Source organism: Phoca vitulina, unplaced genomic scaffold (genome assembly GCF_004348235.1).
Source record: "Phoca vitulina isolate PV1807 unplaced genomic scaffold, GSC_HSeal_1.0 scaffold15, whole genome shotgun sequence".
NCBI classification, from domain to species: Eukaryota; Metazoa; Chordata; class Mammalia; order Carnivora; family Phocidae; genus Phoca; species Phoca vitulina.
This window is the reverse complement of record NW_022589718.1, coordinates 24,982,543-25,002,389: the sequence shown is the minus strand read 5'-3', so window position 1 is coordinate 25,002,389 and position 19,847 is coordinate 24,982,543. Positions and strand designations below refer to the sequence as shown.

The following is a 19,847-nucleotide window of genomic DNA, read 5'->3' as shown; positions in this document are numbered from 1 at the left end:
TGAAGGGGACTAAGAGGTACAAACTTCCATTTATAAAATAAATTAAGTCACAGGGATGTAATGTGCAGCACAAGGACTAAAGTCAGTAATATTGTAATAATTTTGTATGGTGACAGATGGTAACTAGACTTATGATGGGTATCATTTAATAATGTATAAAAGTATTGAATCACTGTGATATATATATACCTGAAACCAACAAAATACTCTGTGTCAATTATACCTCAAAAAATTTGTATCTTAAAGGAACTGAAACTTGAATTATGCTATTTCATCAACTTGGTAACTATTTTCAAGTAATCCTCTTTAACCTTTAACTTAAAGTCTGAATAGTTCCCTACAGTTTATTCTGAAAATTTCATTTGCCAGCATTTTTGCCACTTTCTCTGATATGAAGACAACAGGTCAGGTTATTTTAACTTTAGTACTGTTGCCTTTCTTAAAGAAGAAAGTGAAATATATCTTATACACATCTCTCAAAAGTGAAAAACATCTGGCTCCACTTCTCTCATTTCTGTTATCTATCTGGTCCCTCTAGACTTTATGACTTTGAAAGACACTAAAACAGAATTAGGGCAGTAGTTTCTAGTCCTAGTTAATTAGCTTTTCAATATTATAACTAATGATATTCCAGGTATTTTTATGGTAAAATAGGATATTAGGTAAAGTTACTACATCAATTATCCCAAACAATAAAATATATCTAATAGAAAAATCAATGCAAATTCATAGCATTTGATATTTAAGCTCAATATACCATGAAGTTTAATATCTAAGTCCAATATATACAGCTTTTAAAAAGAGAAGAAAATTACCTTTCAACAGATGATTGAGGTCCATTGTGTCATGTAAGGCTTTTTGTTTATATCTGTGGTCTGAACTGGAATCTAACACTGAAGATTTTGATGTGAGATCAGGCCCATGTTTTTCTTGCCCTTTTTTGGTTGATTTCATCGATTTTGAATTATTTTTTAAATCCTCAACATTTCCATATACTTCTTGACTCACGTTTTCTTGCCTTTTAACTTTTACTTTTTGATCATTTGACGCTCCCAGTTCAAAAGATTGAACAGGGCTGATGTCTGGAGTTGACAGAGGAGTGACATCTGTCACAGTATCTTCAGATTCCTCATGGTAGTCATTGACTGTTGGTTTAGTACTCGAAGGCTGTATTCCTGTTGATTTCATTCCTGGTTTATATTTCTGTTTTGGTGACAAGTGGGTTACACCACATAGACGTTTCTTTAATGATGGTGATGAATCAGAAATACAAATATCAGACCCTGCATCTGAACAATCTGTGCCTGAACTTGAAGATGAGGAGGACAGAGAGGAAGAGGAGGAGGAGGAATTACTTTTGGAATACTTTTTACTTATGTTTTTTTTAAAGTTATTAGATGGTTTAGCTGACTTGGACCTGACATGTTGCTTTTTCCCATCATCACTGCTTTCCTCTCCATCTGTATAATAATGATCTTCACCTTCTTTTATAATTTTGGGACTTCTACTTGGAGTGGGCAAGTGTATTTTATGCCCTGCTGTAGCATCCCACAATTTTTTTGATCTTGAAGTGGTCAATGATAAAGAATTTCTGGTTTGCATATTATCATTTTCTACAGGGTGGTGTTCTGGAGTAATTTTCTCCTTTATTGCATTTTCCTTCCTTTGTATTCCAAATTTCAAGTTTACATTTTCTGTATCTTTATCTATTCTCTCTTTAGGGTCATCATTTTGCTTGCCAAAAACTGAGTTACTTTCACATTTCTCTGCTTCTTCAAAGTCACTGTCAAAGAAGGAATGGTCCACTTCACCTTCTGATATATCTATAAACCGATCCATGATGGTAAAAATATATCTGAAAAAGAGGCCAGTGTTACCATCAAACTAAAGAATAATTTCCCAATACTTTTCACTTTTTATAGTAATTGCATATCCCAAACTGAGAAGTTTGATTATAGAGAAACATGACAAAAAAATACCAAAAAAAATAGTTACTCAGTGAAGCGATAATCAGGCTACATGGGTAATAATAAATTGTACCAGTGATTTGAAACATAAGTAAGTCTAATAGTTCAGTTCACAAGAGTACTCAAGGCAAGCATATCACAAACATATACCTAGGTGAATATCCATACACCTAGGTGAACCCTAAGGAAAATCTACCTTCTATAAGTACAATTAGAGTTTAGAATAAGAAGGGATGGTGTTACCACCTCCCCACATCAGCTAAGCCATCTTGAATTTAGAATTTGACCTCTAATACTATTCTCCACTAAAAAACACACAAAAAAAACAAAAACCAACAATCAAAAAACCTTAACGACTTGGAAGGCAGCTGATTCTATTTTTGGAGGGAAAGAAAAAGAAGGGCCTAGAATATCTTACTGTTATCAGAAGGCACAGTATTCAAATATGCCTGATATCGTGGTAATACAACAACGGCTCTAGTTTAAAGGGACTTCCACTGTCCACACTGGACAATTTAGTACTGGAAAACAAAACACACAAAATATATTAAAAATGAAAAAGTACTTCTGTAGAAAGCTATTAGTCCACAAAGATATTCAAAAGGGCAAATAATATGAGGTACGTTAAAGAAAGGTATGTATAAATTTCTAATAATATATAGCCAACAATCCAATTATGCACTCAGTATATTCAAATTATGATTAATTCTACCACAATAAAAAATTATGTAATCTGTATTCTAAATCAGCCATAATACTCTGGAGCCTTTAATTGCTTAAGTGATCCCGCAACCTATAAAACAAGTACAAACATGATTTAAAAGTCAACCAAATTCATACTATTAGTAATAGGTTAATAACACAGATTCGAGGTATGTGTGGTAATACATTTTATCATCATTGGGTAACTTTTTCTGCCTTTAAGGTTTTGAAGAATTTAAGAGATTCTGACATATTAAACAAAAAATTTAACTATTTGCAATCAACTTTTAAATGCTTAAGGAAATCTAATTGAATTAGTAAGTTAAAACTTATTAGATTTACTAAAAATGTCTAAGTGCTTAGCTAGACTTCCTTTATTAGATGTGTAAGTATCCCTTGTCAGGGGGGTTCAAGGTACTTAAGAAAATAAAATACACCAAAATTGTAATTGTGCTGTTCATAAACGGTATAGAATGTTCAGGGAAAATTAAGCTAAGTGAAGATAATCAAAGTACAAATGAGTTTTAAAATTCTAACACATTATTAGATTTAAATTGAGATAAGATATGTAAGCAGATCTTAAAAGTTTAAGAAAAATCAGATAACTTATACCTAAATAATAAATACAAGAAATATTATTTCCCATAGCACAGATCAATGCCCTCCTAAGTTTTAAAACTCAAATCAACAGAAGGATGCCTCCTCCACAGATCCTCAAAGATATTTAATAAGGTTTCAGATGTCATATTTATCCACATTGAAATTAAAGTTTACTTTCTTAATTTATAAAAATTGAAACTTATCTCCTTGGCATTTGGCAATTAATTTTCAGAGCCATAAGAAAGTCATAAGCCTTTGAATCAGTACCTTCATTTCTGAAATTCATTCTAAGAATGTAATACTAAAAAAGAAAGAATGGTGTGCATTATAGTATTACCTGTAATACTGAAAAAGACTTGAACAGAAGAATATTATGACTCCATCAAAAGAATTATTTATATCAGGGGTCAGCAGGCTACTGTGCATGAGCCAGATCTGACCTGCCATTTGTTCTTGTAAATAAAGTTTTACTGGAACACAGCCACAGGTTTAGATACTGTCTCTGACAGCTATCACTATAACTGCAGAGTTGAGCAGCTGTGACACAGACCATATAGCCCACAAAGCCTAAAATATTTACCAACTGACCCTTTACTGAAAGTTGTGGACCCCTGATTTAGGTGATATATCAGCATGAAAAATGCACAATACAAAACTGTTATCCACACTGGAATAATAATACAATTTACACATTTAAACAAAAACTAGGGGGGGAAAGGGCAAAATTAAGTTGACCTATTAGAAGAAAACCAACAATCCCACTGCATTTTTAATATTTCCATTACTGTTTTTAGAATAGTGTCCCTGCAATAAATTAAGCAAATAAGTGATGACTGGGAGTCTGCACAATGATAAAGAATGAACGGAGTCAGACACACTCAGGCTCAAACTTGGTTCTGCCACTTCCCAATTGTGTTTCTGGGCACATGTACAAGGATGTTCATCATAGCACTACTGTTTGTAATAGCAATGAGTTAGGAAAAAACTCAATGTCTAATAAGAGGAAAATGGATAAGCAAAATGTTGTATAAGATATACTATATGTCCGTCAAAAAGGATGAGCTGAGATATACAAAATGTTTACTAAAAGAAAATTAAATGAACAATTACATAAAACTTAAAACACACATGATACTGAATTCCTCATGGGCACAAAATTACATAGCATGGACTGGAAGGACATCATTCAACAGCTAAGAGTATGAGGCTGTAAGGGGAGAGAAAGGATGAAGGTGAAGAAGCCCACAGGGGGTAAAAAATAAAGAACCTGGAAGAGGCCTGTGATCATTGGTCTTCACATCACAAACAAAGAATAGGACTGAGGGGTACCTGGCTGGCTCAGCAAGTTGAGCGTGTGACTCTTGATCTCAGGGTTGTGAGCTGGAGCCCCATGTTGGGCGTAGTGCCTACTTAATTAAAAAAAAAAAAAAGATTATGACTGATCATTGTCAATCTAATTCTGTTCACCTGACTTCAAAAAGGAAACCAACAGATCAAAGCAGCCACTGAATGGTGGATAGCTCTTATAAACATTATTTTGTCATTAAATTCCCAATAAAGTTACCCTCTTTTGTAAGGTAATTAACTCTTTAATCCAAATGTCAAGGGATGGAATAAAAAAGGGTTGCAGATATTTTTTCTCTCTCACTTTGTTACGTGGTTAAGAATACCTTTGTGATTAAAGAAATTTGGGGGGGGCGGGGCACCTAGGTGGCTCAGCCTGGTTAAGGGTTTCTCAATTTCGGCTCAAGTCATGATCTCAGGGTCGTGAGATCCATGATCTCAGGGTCGTGAGATCCATGATCTCAGGGTCATGAGATAGAGTATGGAGCCTGCTTAAGATTCTCCTCTGTCCTGCTCCCTCTTGCCCCTCCCTCCACCTCTGCTTGCCTGTGTGCTCTCTCAAAAAAAAATTTTTTTTGAAGTTTCTTCAAATTTTAAAAACAAATGGTTTCATGGCAGTGCCCAGAGCATAAATTTCCCTAGTCAGTTTAAAAAACAACTCTTTCAAAAACAAATCATCCAAATCATTCTAACTACCATGCCTCAGAAAAACCTGTTTACATTTTTCAGGAAATACACAAAATTACTAACATAATTAAGTCTCATTTGTATTAGTGCTACTATTCTAGTACAACTAACAGCTAAAATATATCAAAGTTTAAGAGGTTTTTATCATTCCCATTTACCAATGAGAAAAATGAAGCAGTGCAAGAACTTGCCCAGAGTCACATAGCTTGGTAAGTGGCACAGCCAGGATTCTAAGGCAGGCATAGTTTAAGGGTGTTATTAATCACTGTTTATTCTGCTTCAAAGTAAGGTCCTTAAGTAATATCTGTTTGTTTTTAACCTTTAGAATACATTGCTGTGATATCTATGATTTATCTGATAGTGAACTGTCAGCAAGATAACAAGATCTTCTCACCACTGGGACTTTTAAAGGAAAATGGGACCTATTTAGCAATATGGATTTAGGAACAGAAAACGATGGTCTGTACAGTTAAAATTAGATACACATGCCAGTGATTGCCACACATTTTGCTGGGATTTATTTGCTATGTAGCAGTTTTCCACTAACAAAGTAAATGGGAACAAACCTCACTGGAACCATAAATTAAATAAACCAGTAGTAGCCTTGAGTAAATTAAAAAGCGTTAATCTAGGTAACAAGAATTCAGAACTTTAAATTAACTTATGACCCTCTCTATCCCAATCTGAGCTTGTGACCAAACCACCTTTCCAAAGACAGTAGTGAGTTCCAAAGGTATTTCTGACAAGGAGAGTGACAATTCTGGAAGTCACTAAACTTGAAATGTTTCCAGCATGCCTCCTCTTTATGTGTTTGGCATATCAAGTCAAATTTTGTGATCCCTGATAACCCTGAGTGAGACCTATTTAAAGTCCCCTATAAAGGTGCATGGCAAAATAATGCAAGTTAGAGCTAATACCCTTCCCCTACCCTCAGAGTTCCCCAACAGTCCTGAAAGGAAAAAATTTTACCCCCTTACATTAGGAATGAAGAGACTAAGGCCTAGCAATTTAAATGCCTTTAACAATTTAAATTAGTTTGTATCAAGTATGCCTTTTACGACTTGAAGCTTTATCGAATTTGTGAATTAAAAAAAAATGAGATGGACAGTTGAAAATAAGGATTCAAAGGTTCTGGATAAATGGAAAAGAAGCTAACATTCATATAGATTTTATTATGTGCCAAGCACTGTTTTAAGCACTCTTTCACTGATCACTTACCATGGATTATTTTCACTGACCATTTAATACTGGTAACAACTCTGAGGCTAGAGACAAGGAAACTGAAGCACAGAGGTTAACTGACATGTTCAAAGACCACATGGCTAGAAGGCAGCAGAGTCAGGATCTGAATCCAGACAGTCAGCAGTCTTACTGATTCTGCTATACTGAAACAAGCAGAGGAAAATTAATAAGCCAAAAACCTAATGGGGAGGTATATTTGAAATAGCCAAATAATAACACAATAATAGCACAGACACAGAATGAGGGAAGGTGAGGAGGGAAGGTGCACTGTGGGCCCCAGCTTAAAAGAAGGTTTACTGAAAAAAGACTTGGGAGCTTACCAAGTGGCAAAAGCATGACTTAGAAATCAAAAGATTAAAATGCTCTTAAGTCATACCGGGAGAGCAATATGCAGTCTTAAGGTAACTTGCATTATATACTGCTTGGTCAAACTACTTCTTGAATGAAGCATCTAGCTCTCAGTGCTATGGTGAAGAGTCCAGAATCTAAGTCATGATCAATGGTTCATAGAACAAGGGATTCATAGCTAGTAAAAGTAATGGCTGAGAGAAAGGGTATGCTCAGATATTTAAAGGACTGTGATATGAAAAAAAAATTTTAGAGCTGTTATTTGTAGTTCCAGAGGTAGAACTTGCATCAATAGATGTAATATATAACAAACCTGTTCTTAAATCAACCTAAGAATTGTTCAAAATGGAATGGGCTACTTTCTAAGATTATGAGCCACGAGTCACTAGATAACGTTGGAGCAAAAACTGTCCACTTGTTGGGATGCCACAGAGGGAATTCATGCATTAGGAGGATATCATTTTCCCAACCATAACATTTTATGAACTAGGTCTAAATCCCAACATCTATTTGTAATCCAAATGATTAGGTAGTTCTCTGAAATCCGTTTTTCATAGCTAACCGTTTGTGCCTTATCTCCTTACCAAACAGGGAACTCCTGGATCTTGCTCATCTTTACATCCACAGTGCCTAACGTAGGATCTGACAAATATTAGACATTCAAAGAATGTTTATCTGATGAAGGAGTTTGTGGAGTTAGGAGACTTATGATTGAACTCTAGTTCTGCTCTTTGCTATGTAAGCAGAAAAATCACTGCTTTTCCCTGAGCTAGCTCCTTGACAGTTTCCCACAATCGTCCCCCACCTCCCCCGCCCCCCTACCACACACACCAGAATTAACCATTCCCTTCTCTGTATTTACATGGTTGATGTAGTCCTCAACAGGTAAGGACCCACCTTACTAAGTCGTCACAGTTCATGAGAGGTGGCACATAACACCTGGGAGACTTTTCAGGCATAACATCCAACAGATAGGGTTATTATAAGGATTTAAGCTCTCTGGTGATTTAACTGAATTTATGGGAAAATTATCCAACGATCCCATCCACTAAGCAATCCTTCCGATAACACTTATTTCAAAGTTAGTGAGATTCAATTTACATTGGAAAATAAAAATGTGGACTTAAGACTGTGAAGATTCTCTTTACAACATATTGGGAAAGGGTAAAACTTAAATAATTCCTTTAATAACTCTTTGGGGCCCAATGAAAACCGGTATTTGTCAAAGCTGCCTGGGCGTCACTTGGACACTCACCACCATTTGTATCGCTCCTGCAGGGCCAGCAACAGAAATACTAATGCTTTTTAAGATACATCAGGAAAACACAAATAAGAATCTGGCATTTTTTAAACTGTCATTTCGTTACTGTGACCTCACATCATTTCTGTAATTAGGTGTATAATACGGTCCAAACAAGGTTGGGTCCACGAAAATCTCGGCCCAGAGTAAACACCCGTTTTCCAGGGACTTGAGTCAAGGGCCCGTTCACCACCCCCTCCTGACCATCCCCTTTCCCCGCCCCGCACAGGAGGCGGAAGATAATTGAGAGCCCCTGAGGCTCCGGAGTTCAGAGTCGAGTCCTCAGAGGTGGGCGGCGCCGACCCGAACCCGGCTCCCAGTAACCACCACTTCTCGACTCAGGGCCGACGCCCCCGGGCCATCCCCGAACGCATCCTGGAGGTAGGCCCGCCGGTTCCCATAGGGGCCGGCTGGGGCTGCGGGCGGCCCCACGGACCCGCCGGCCGCGGGCTCGGACGCCTTTGTTGTGGTTACACACGCCACTCGAGGGGCTGGCTGGGCCGCAGGGCCGACTGAGCAAAGGGTTGGGGGTCCCGGCCCGCCCGCCTTCCTAACCTCCCGCGCTGGCTTCCTCATACCGACCCTGAGTTCTCGCCGCTGCCTGGGCTCCAGAGAGAGGAAACGGATCCCGAACGGAGGCGAGGGTGGCGGGCGCGTCGCGGGCGCGGAAGAAGGGGTCGCTCGCGCCCGCTTACTTGGGTGCCGTGGCCGTCGCAGCCGTCTCGCACGCCGCCAGCGGCGTTCCAGGGTCGCGCGCACGCACCACCGCGCGCACGCAACCCCCGCACGCGGCTCCCAGCGGCACGGCTCTTGCTTCCGGAGGCGGGGAGAACGGAAAGGGAAAGGAGCGGGTGCAGAGGGAGCGGCGCGAGTACCGCGGGAACTGGATGGAGGCAGAGCGTGCGGCTCGGCGCCTCCTCGTGGCTCCTCGCGGAGGGCGTCATAGAGCGCGGTGGGCCCGCCGAAGGCCTAGAGAGGCTCGAGCGCCGCGCCCCCTTGCGGGAGGCTGGGAGGGGGAAGGCGGGCCCGCGACTCCCGAGTGGGAAGGGACACGTGAAGAAATGAAGCTTGGAGGCCGTTAGTTGCCCAGTGCACCGTTAAGGTCTTATTGCTACTGTCCTCGCTATTAATGGCAATGCGGGTGGACCTAGTTGTTACGGTGGCTGATTGGGAAAGTGGCTTCAATTATCTTGTAAGTCTTTACCAAAACAACAGCAGTAGTAAATGGGGGCAGCTGTGACTTTGTCATTCTTTTTATCAGCAAAGCTCAGATCAAAGAACCAGTTGGTTCTATGATCCAAGAGCTGGTAACACATTAGAAAGTCCTCTGACTACTGGTGAATGAAGTGGGTGGTTAAAACAAGAAAAAAAATCTGTGGAATATGCTGAATGCCATAATTTTTCGGATTTGAACTCAACAGGCACACAGTAGGTGGGGTAGAATAATGGTGCCCCAAATATGTACACTTCCTAATCCCTGGAACGTGTGAATAGGCCATTTAACATGGCAAAAGGGACTCGGTGCTATGTGGTTAAGGATCTTGAGATGGGAAAATCAACCTAGATTATCCAGGTGAGTTTGATATAATCATATAGATTCTTAAAAATGAGAGTCAAGGGGCGCCTGGGTGGCTCAGATGGTTAAGCGTCTGCCTTCCGCTTGGGTCATGATCCCAGGGTCCTGGGATCCAGCCCCGCATCGGGCTCCCTCCTCAGCGGGAAGCCTGCTTCTCCCTTTCCCACTTCCCCTGCTTGCGTTCCCTCTCTTGCTGTGTCTCTCTGTCAAATAAAATCTTTAAAAAAATGAGAGTCAAGAAGTTTGGAGCCATTAATAGGAGTGGTGGTTGTAGAAGCAAGAGGTTGTAGCGTAGAGCACCGTGACTGTAAACAATACTGTACTGCATATTGGAAAGTTAATACAGTAGATCTTAGAAGTTCTCATCACAGACAGAAAAAGTTCTCAGGGGTGCCTAGGTGACTCAGTCAGTTAAACCCCCAACTCTTGATTTCATCTCAGGTCATGATCTCAGGGTGGTGAGATGGAGCCCCGTGTGAGGCTCTAGGCACTGAGGCTGGAGCCTGCTTAAGATTCTCTTTCCTTCTCCCTCTGCCCCTCCTCTCACTCTCTCTCTCTCTCTCTCTCTAAAAAAAAAAAAATAATAATAATTCTCATCACAAGAGAAGAAATATGTAACTGTGAGGTGATGGATGTTAACTGGACTTATTGTGGTATTCATCTCATAATATATACATATGTTGTACACCTTAGACTTATATGTTGTTATATGTAAGTTATATTAATAAAACTGTAAAAATTTTTTTAATTTAAAAAGAGCAGCAAGAGGTCAGAGTGATGTAAGGGGGCCTTGACTCAAGGAAAGCAGGCATCTCTGGAAGCTGACAAAGGGAAGGAAAGGTATTCTCCCCAAAGCCTCCTGGAAGAATGCAGCCCTGTCAATACCATGATTTTAGACTTCTGACCTCCAGAACAGAAAGAATAAGTTTGTGTTGTTTTAAAGACTAAGTTTGTAGTAATTTATTACAGCAGCAATAGAAACCTAATGCAATGGGTACTCAATACAGTTTTCACATGAAAGTGCAAAGAAAGCTAGGAACTATGGGTTACCCATATCCTAGGGAGTGTCACTAAGGAATTGACTCTATTTTTGTGCTTTACAATGTATCTTGTACTTTTGGGTTGTAATTGCCAACAAGTACACAGGATCATTTTGTTGTTTTTGTAGGCTAAAAGGCAGGATTTCACTTAATTCTGCTTGATGAAACTATGCTGGTACCATTTCCCAGGGACGAGTGTCTACTCTGTGGTCAAAAGTTTGTTATACAGAGGGTTTGAAGAAACATTTCTCCAAAGAAGTTACACAAATGGCCAATAAGCACATGAAAAGATGCTCAACATGACTAATCATTAGGGAAATGCAAACAAATCATGAGATACCACTTCACACACATTAGGATAGCTATTATAAAAATAAGAGAGAAAATAAAAAGGATTGACAAAAACGTGGAGAAATTGGAAACCTTGTGTATTGCTCATGGGAATGTGAAATGGTGTGACTGCTGTGGAAAAACTATGGCAGTTCCTCAATAGATTGAACACAGAACTACCGTATGAGCCAGCGATTTCACTTCGGGTATATACCCGAAAGAATTGAAAGCAGAGTCTCAAACAGATATTTGTACACCCATGTTCGTAGTAGCATTATTCACCAAAGCCAAAAGATGGAAACAACCCAAATGTCTATCAACAGATGGATAAACAAAATGTGGTATATTCATACAGGAATATTATTCAGCCATAAACAGGGATGAAGTTATGATACATGCTACAACATGGATGAATCTTGAAAACATTATGCTAAGTGAAATAAGCCAGGCACAAAAGAACAAATATGACCCCACCTGTATGAAGTACCTAAAATAGGCAAGTCACAGTAACAGAAACTAGAAGTGGGGTGCCTAACTAGCTCAGCTGATGGAGTGTGCAATTCTTGATCTTGGGGTTGCGGTTTTGAGCCCCATGTTGGGTGTGGAGATTGTTTAAAAATAAAATCTTTGAAAAAAAAGAATAGAGGTTACCTGGGGCTTGGGGGGTGGAGAGGGGAGGGGGAGTTCTTGTTTAATACGTGCAGAGTTTCAGTACAGGATGACGAAAGTGATCTAGAGATGGATACTGGTGATCGATGTACAACATTGTGAATGTACCTAGTACCACTGAACTGTACACTTAAAAATGGTTAAAATATTAAATTTTGTGTATGTTTTATCATGATAAAAAATAACAAAAAAAGATTATATCTTAAACTTTAATTTTGGCTCTTTCTGGACTATAAATTTATAAAATTTTGCCTTTTCCCTGGTTTTCTTTTCCTGCAAAGAGCACATCCTCATTAGTCCATATTGAATGAATGAATCAATGAACATATGAAATAGATTGTAAATAAGCTTTCTTTTTTTTTAAAGATTTTTATTTATTTGACAGAGACACAGTGAGAGAGGGAACACAAGCAGGGGGAGTGGGAGAGGGAGAAGCAGGCTTCCCGCGGGGCAGGGAGCCCGATGCGGGGCTTGATTCCAGGACCCCGGGATCATGACCTGAGCTGAAGGCAGACACTTAACGACTGAGCCACCCAGGCGCCCCTATAAATAAGCTTCTTCAGGACAGAGATTTTAATTTCTTTTTTTTTTTTTTTTTTAAAGATTTTATTTATTTATTTGACAGAGAGGTAGAGAGAGAGCACAAGTAGGCAGAGAGAGAGGGAGAAGCAGACTCTCCACTGAGCAGGGAGCCCGACGCGGGGCTCGATCCCAGGACCCTGGGATCATGACCTGAGCCGAAGGCAGCCGCTCAACCGACTGAGCCACCCAGGCGCCCCCAGAGATTTTAATTTCTTTGTGCCGCTTCATAATTCTGGTCAGAAACGGTCATCAACTTATAAGTGAAAAAAGGATCTTCTCCAGATTCATTGAATCTGGACTCTTTTATCAGAAAAGATGAAAATAATATCCCCTGACCCCTTTTCAAAAGTTGTTTTCACTTATTAAAAACCTCTTGAAACAGAATATAGGCTTGACTATTTCTGTAGAGAGCTATTAAAAGACCTTTTTGCATAATAGCTGGAGGTTTTTTCATCTATGCTAAACTTTATGTTATGAGTAAGTGGATTTTTTTAAAAAAACTTAGGAATTAAGTTTTGAAGGATGAAGTCTTTCCGGGGTTGAAGTTTATAACCCAAATTGAAACTAAATGTAGTTAAGTTTCATATATTTTAAGTATCTAAATGGGGGTACTTCAAAATATCTAAATGCTGTAAAAGGAAATTGAGAAAGCAAAATGACTTAGATTCACATTTGAATTTCCTGAACTTCCACAAAGCAGAATTAGTAGCTCTCTTCTTGCCATCATAGAACTTTATAATACCTTAGTAATATATATTACATTGCTTTATGCTTCCCCCCACCCCAATTAGAATGTGAGCTCTTCAAGGACAGAGACCATATTTTTTTAAAGATTTATTTATTTTAGAGAGATGGGGCAGAGGGAGAGGGAGAGAGAGAATCTCAAGCAGACCTCACTGAGCAGGGAGCCTGATGTGGGGCTCGATCCCACAACCCTGAGATCATGACCTGAGCTGAAATCACGAGTGGGACACTTAACCAACTGAGCCACCCAGGCGTCCCCAGAGACTGTGTTTTATACTGTTTCTAACAAAGCACCTAGCTAATATTTTTGGACTGAATGAAAGAATGAATAAAAGTCACGTACTACCTTCTAGAAGTTTACAGTCTATTTAAAAGCCGGATGAATGCTATTATTATTGTATTGGTTTTGTAAGGACATTATTTGTATAATATAGAAAGCAGTTTGTTTTGCCCTTTGACATTACTTTTAACTATTTGAAAGATGGCATCATGGAGGAGAATCTTGTAATTTAGGTTTACCACTTACTAGCTGTGTGATTTTTGAACAAGTCATTTAACTTCGCTGAACCTCAGTTTCCTAATCTGGAAAATGAGATTATAAAATTTACCTTATGTCCTTTATAGAGTTATAGTGAGAAACATATGTTTTAAAAAGGATTTCCAAAAGTTGAAGTTTCCATTAAGGGGCACCTGGGTGGCTCAGTCAGTTAGGTGTCTGCCTTTGGTGTCATGATCCCGGGGTCCTGGCATCTAGCCCAGCATCTGGCTCCCTGCTCAGCGGGACATCTGCCTGTGCTCTCCTGCTCTCTCAAATAAATAAAATCTTAAAAAAAAAAAGTTTCCATTAAAATATGAGATTATTTTTACTACTTTTTTGGGTCTACTCAATTATTCTAGATATAGTATCATGGAAGAATATCAGATTTATTCATTCAAAAGTATTAAGGGCCTACTCTGTGCAACCCCTATTCATACTCTAATATTAATTTTTACTTTCTGTAGGTATGTTCTCTTTCCTAGAGCAAATAAATGACAAATGAAAGACACGGGCTTCTTTTCAGCAGTATATAAAAGCTTTATATAATATTAAATATATAGTGTTAATCTGAAAATATTCAAAATCCTTTCCTAATTTATGCAAGTACATTTAATCAATATTGTGTCCTGCCTACTTTATATTTTACTCTGCTCATAATATATATCATGAAAAAGCATAAAGATCAGTTCAAAAAGTTTTTTTTTTGGCCCACATGCATTTTGGAGAAATTAGATAATAAGTAAACACAATTTATATTCTTTCTTTATCATCTGCTGCCCAATAATACTGGATATCAAATCTAAGTGAGTGTAGAATTTTTTTCACTTTGTTTTATAACTTGAAAATATTAGAGTAAAATAAAGCTAAATGATATAGCTATAACCCCAAACTCTTCACTGAGAAACATAGTTGTATACTATCTCCCTTCCCCCTATCCTTCCCTAGGTCCTTTTGTTCATTTTATAGGTAAATGGGATTAGATTATGAAGAACTATCAATTCCAGGAACAAGAAATGTGAACTTTAACATATTTACAGTGATAAGTCACTGGATACCACTGATTTTGGTGTGCAGCCAGATGATCCACAAGAAACTGATTAGTATATTCTGTCAAAGCAAATTGTGGTAGGTTGTTAAAGTAATGCAACCAATGAATTTTACTCCCCATATTTAAGCCCATGTGTAGACCTCTCCCTGTTTAATTACTGGTTGGGCCATATGATTTGCTTTGGCCAATGGGACATTAGCAAATGTAAGGTAAGCAAAAGCTTAAAAAAACCTTGCACATGGCATCCCTGAGACTGTCATGTGAAGAAGGCCAAGCTGACCTTTTGGAGGGTAAGTACACAGGGAGCAGAGTACAAACCATCTCAATAGAGACTCCATAGATCTAACAGCCCCAGCCTATGCATCCAGGAGACCATAGTTTCATTAGTGACCCCAGGCAAGAAGAGCAGAATTGCCCAACTGACCCCAGTCCAAATTGCTGACCCACAAAAGCATAAGCAAATGAAATAGTTGTTATTTGGTGGTAGCTTGTTATGCAACAATAGATAATTGACACACCATATTTCCAGTGTGTCTTCTTTTGGATAATAACCTCTTGGATAATACTTAGTTTTTGTTTTTGTTTTTTTTAAAGATTTTATTTATTTGAGAGAGAGAATGAGATAGAGAGAGAGCATGAGAGGGGGAGGGTCAGAGGGAGAAGCAGACTCCCTGCTGAGCAGGGAGTCAGATGTGGGACTCGATCCTGGGACTCCAGGATCATGACCTGAGCTGAAGGCAGTCGCTTAACCAACTGAGCCACCCAGGCGCCCTGGATAATACTTACTTTTAAAAGAATAAATAACTAGCTGGAATTTAAATAAAAACTTGAAACAAACAAAAATATTTGGCAGATGAAAAAATCAAATTGCACGGCTCATTGTATGTAAATTATTAAAAAAATAATTACAAAAAAGAGAATTAAAAATAATAAAAAAATCCACCAAATATCTTACTTCCTATGAATGTTGTATTTTTTTCCTTCGTTGAAATAATGACACAGATGATTCCTTATAGAAAAACAGTATAGTCATAGTAATTTAAAAATATATTTTAATGCTTACTTTTCTTCACTATGCTCCCTGGGAAGCAGGATATAACTCATTTGATTGGAAAACAATAGTGCTGTTGAACTGTTGAAATTCTTCAGGATTGCTACAAGAAGAGAGTTCTGAGACTTTGCTTTTGTTTCCCTGTATCACTCATCCATTTACTTCTTCCCTTTCTTCTTTCTATGCCCGATTGGCCCTATCACCCATCCTTTTAAATCATTAATCTCTTCAGAATTCCTTCATTTCCTTTCCAATTCTTTCATCTATCAAAGATACAGCTGCTGCTTTATTGGTCTTAGTAGTAATTTCTAGTATTTAGCATATTAGCATCTTTTCAGTAAACATCTGTATATTAACGATGGGATCATGATAGGAGAATAGGAAAATAATGTACTCTAAAAATTATCTGGACCTCTTTCGCTTGTGTAGGTAATAACATTTGTATTGAATCTTTGGTAACGAAAATATAGGGACTTGGAGCCAAAGTGATTACGGCAGCTGTGTACACACTTTGGCACCAGGCCGACTTTTTGGGCCTTTCGATAACTAGCATTTGCAGGCTTCATTACTCTTCCACGTTCGTCGGATTCTTTCCCTGAAGGAAATAAAAGAAGGTTGTTGGGGGAAACTGTATTAAAAGTGAGGATCAGGAATGGTTGCCGATTTTATCTAAATAGCAGGTGAAAACAAAGCAGAAATCTGGGGAACCGTAAGCATGGGAGATTACTTGTCAGGGAAGAGCGGAGAGCGAGGATTAAGGGATCACCTGAGCCGGAGAATTACAAATGCTTCTGACACCTGCAGCAAAATTTTCCATCCACGGATGGTACCCTGGGGGGAGGGGAGGAGCAGCGCAGGACCGAGCAGTTATCCCGGCGATTGGTCGCGCCCCCTCCCCTTGAGGGGCAGCGACGGTCGGACCCCGCCCCCGCGCCGCGGGTGGGCTGTGGGGGCCGGGCGCGGCCGGGCACCTCCCACCTGTCACTCAAGAGGCCGCGGCGGCTCTCCGCCCCTCCCCCCCTCCCCGCCTGACAAGCACCTCGGGGCCGCCCCCACCCCCGCTCCGCCGCGGGCTTCGCCAGCTTAAGTCACAACGAGGTCCGGCTACCTGGGCGCGCCCGGCCGGACGGCTGCGGGGCGGGCGCCGGGTGGCGGCGCTGAGGGCTCGCTGAGAGGAGCTCGGCGGCGTCTGTTGGAGCCGTTCCCTCGGTGGGCCGCCGGCGAGGGCATGAGCGCCGACTGCCTGTGCCTCAGGAGCGGCGGCGGCGGGAGCGGCGAGGGGAGGAGGCGCCGCGCAGAGGCCACCGTCCAGGGCAGCGCCGGGGGACAGCAGGGCAGGAGATGTGCCTGTCCTTAGCGGCACAAGAAGCAGCATGCACCCCGATGCCACCGACAGCAGCGGCGCCGGCCTCAACCTCGCGCCGGCCGCAGCCACCGGCGGCCGCCGTGTCCCGAGCGCCCCGGGCGAGCTGCGGCCGGACCCCCGGGAAGACGCGGCGGCACCGGGGGCTCCTGGCGGCGGGAGCTGGCGAGTGCCGGTGGCCGTGGCCGCACTCGCCGCCGTGTGCCTCTCCTGCCTGGGGCCCGGTTGCTGGCAGGCGGCCGGAGGCGCGGGGCCGTGCACCGTCCTGCTCGGGCTCAGCCTCTACCTGGGCTGCGCCGCGGCCGCCTTCCTCCTGGGGACCCTGTTCTCCCTCGTCTGCGGGAGCCGGCGAGCCCCGCCGCCCGACTTCGTCGCCGCCTGGAGACGGCTGGCCGCGGCCGCCCGCCGCGCGCCGGGGGTAAGTACGGGTCTCTCCACTGCCTCGCGCGCCGGGGCCTCGGCCCGGCCCTCCCCCGCTTCCGGTGCCAGCCGCCCGCTCTCGGAGCCCCGGGTGGCGGCGGCGGGGCCCGTCCTCTCCGCCCCGGTTGCCCGGGAGGAACGGGGCTGGGGTTGGTCGGCCCGGCCGGCAGCTGCGAGCGATCCCCCAGCTCCCGCGGGAGGCGGGCTCCGGGCTCCTCCGGGCTTGCGAGATGCTCGCCGAGATGCACGTTGTTAGGCTGTGTAGTTGCTCCACAGCCATCCCCAGGCACAACCTTGAGAGCTGAATAATCATTCCGAATCTTGGATGTTGCTCTGCAGTTGGCGACGGAGCACTCACCGTACGCACGCGCTGCCCCCTGTATCGGTCACTGTATTTCTAACCGTTCTCTGGGGGAGGTAACTTGATGACCTTTTACCGATGCGGAAACTTGTTCAGAGAGGCTAACTTGGCTTGGAGGTGCCTCTCACCCAGCGCTGTGTACACTTCGCCGCACCATCCTGCCGTCCACTACGTAGATCAGTAGCGCAGCCCCAGCTAGTTTCTGTGATTCAGAAAGGGGATTCAGAAATCGCTTCAGTTTGCAACAAAAGGAAAAGTATCCCCAGTGAGGTGTGAGACAGCAGGGCGGTGGTTAGGGAAGATAGGAATGAGCTCTTCTCTTCTTAGTGCCAAACCGCTGTTTGATCAACCTCCCAGCTTCCCCTGCTAACCCTCTAAGTGAAACTTGATTCTGTTGTAGCTTGTTAGCTTGTTGTGTTTGGGTACATTATGCTGAGGCTGAGATTTGTTTCTGCCAATGATTTATTTAATGGGTTTACTAAGAGAATTATAACTAATATTTCATAAGCCAATAGGATACAGGATAATATCTCTAAATAAGCCCGTGAAGAAATAACTATATTCCATAAACCAGTGGTAGATGAATACATTATTGTTCTAGGCGATGGGGAAATAAAGTCCAGATTGACTGACTGACTGATTGATTTGGAATTGGTTCTTGGGAGAGTCGGTGCCTTCAACCAAAAGCTGGGTATTAGCTGCTGGGACACAGAGCTGGTGGACAGTGGCATTTGTGTTGGCAGGCAAGGCGAGCTGCTCTGAGGTTTAGTGCTTTAGGGACAGTTACACAGTTTGCACCACTGCCTGTGAGAAATAGGCTCACCAAGGCAGAAACAGATGTCCCTTCCCCTCCTGAGACTGCTGCCTGGTTTAACACCCCTGCTGACCAAGAGTTGCCTGAACACCGCAAGAGCAAGTGTCTCAAGATCTGCAGAGAGCTGTTCAGATCAGCAGAGAGTAGCCTTGCCCAGACTGAGCACTCTGGGTAGAGTCCACACAAATTACTGGTATTTAAAGTTTAAGTGTCCATTACGTCATACTTATTCTTCCATATGTTTAGATGGCTAAGCATTCAAGAGCACAGTACTCCTGCAGATCTCATCTTGACACGGTTTCTCAAATTCACCCTTCGATCAAACAACTTCACTTAATTTAAAAATGTGGATTTGAAATCATAACCAATACACAATATAATTTGGCACTCACTGCTTGACTGAATGATATTGTCATTAAACTGAAATTGCCCAACCACTTTAGGGTAAGGGAAATGGCAGTGGTTCAACTTCATAAAAATATTTGTTAGAAGGACCATTGCCCCCTTGGGTTTTGTATTTGCTTATAATATGATCTGCTTACTGTTTTGTAAATATCATCACTCTCTTCATCAAAATTACCCTGTCCTGAATTGGTCACTTCTGAGTGCAGCCCTCAGATAATGGCTGGAGGGTTGTACGTAAGGGAGTCAGGCATCGTCACTCTGTAAATTGATTAAGAGTTCAGTATATTGGGGCGCCTGGGTGGCTCAGATGGTTAAGCGTCTGCCTTCTGCTCAGGTCATGATCCCAGGGTTCTGGGATTGAGTCCCACATTGGGCTTCCTGTTCAGCGGGGAGCCTGCTTCTCCCTCTCCCTCTGCCTGCTGCCTCCCCTGCTTGTACACTCTCTCTCTGTCAAAAATAAATAAAATCTTAAAAAAAAAAAAAAAAAAGTTCAGTATATTAAGGAACAGGAGCTTCTGTTTTCCTCGGTAGTCTCAAAAATTAGTAATGTTAATTTCTTTTAAAAGCCTTCATGTAACGGTCCTTTTTTCTCCTATCTAATTTAGCAAGAGTTGGTGGGCAGGTGTATTTTTCCTCTTGATTTTTCTCTACAATGATAGAAAATAAGGATCCCAATTTTACTAGCTGGTTTATTGATTTATAAATGATGTCCCCAT

General features: G+C 41.5%; 2 protein-coding genes across 10 annotated transcripts in view; one reads left to right on the top strand and one right to left on the bottom strand.

The window, feature by feature from the left end:
- CFAP97 (cilia and flagella associated protein 97) overlaps nt 1-9,007 on the bottom strand; it is a 36,188-nt gene extending 27,181 nt beyond the window's left edge. The window contains exons 1-3 of one of the 6 annotated variants that reach the window (XM_032413642.1): nt 4,599-4,641; nt 2,386-2,488; nt 816-1,855 (exon numbers count right to left, since the gene is read on the bottom strand). In XM_032413642.1, coding sequence (XP_032269533.1) covers nt 816-1,839 — 1,024 coding nt within the window. In that variant the 5' untranslated portion in view covers nt 1,840-1,855; nt 2,386-2,488; nt 4,599-4,641. The other 5 variants (XM_032413638.1, XM_032413643.1, XM_032413639.1 and 2 more) reach the window with 5 other exon arrangements.
- A 205-nt stretch (nt 9,008-9,212) lies between these two features.
- Nucleotides 9,213-19,847, top strand: part of SNX25 (sorting nexin 25) — a 133,403-nt gene continuing 122,768 nt past the window's right edge. For 3 of the 4 annotated variants that reach the window (XM_032413635.1, XM_032413636.1, XM_032413634.1), the window contains exon 1: nt 16,800-17,549. In XM_032413635.1, coding sequence (XP_032269526.1) covers nt 17,142-17,549 — 408 coding nt within the window. In that variant the 5' untranslated portion in view covers nt 16,800-17,141. Of the gene's footprint in view, nt 9,383-16,799; nt 17,550-19,847 lie in introns of those variants that run through there. The other variant, XM_032413637.1, reaches the window with a different exon arrangement.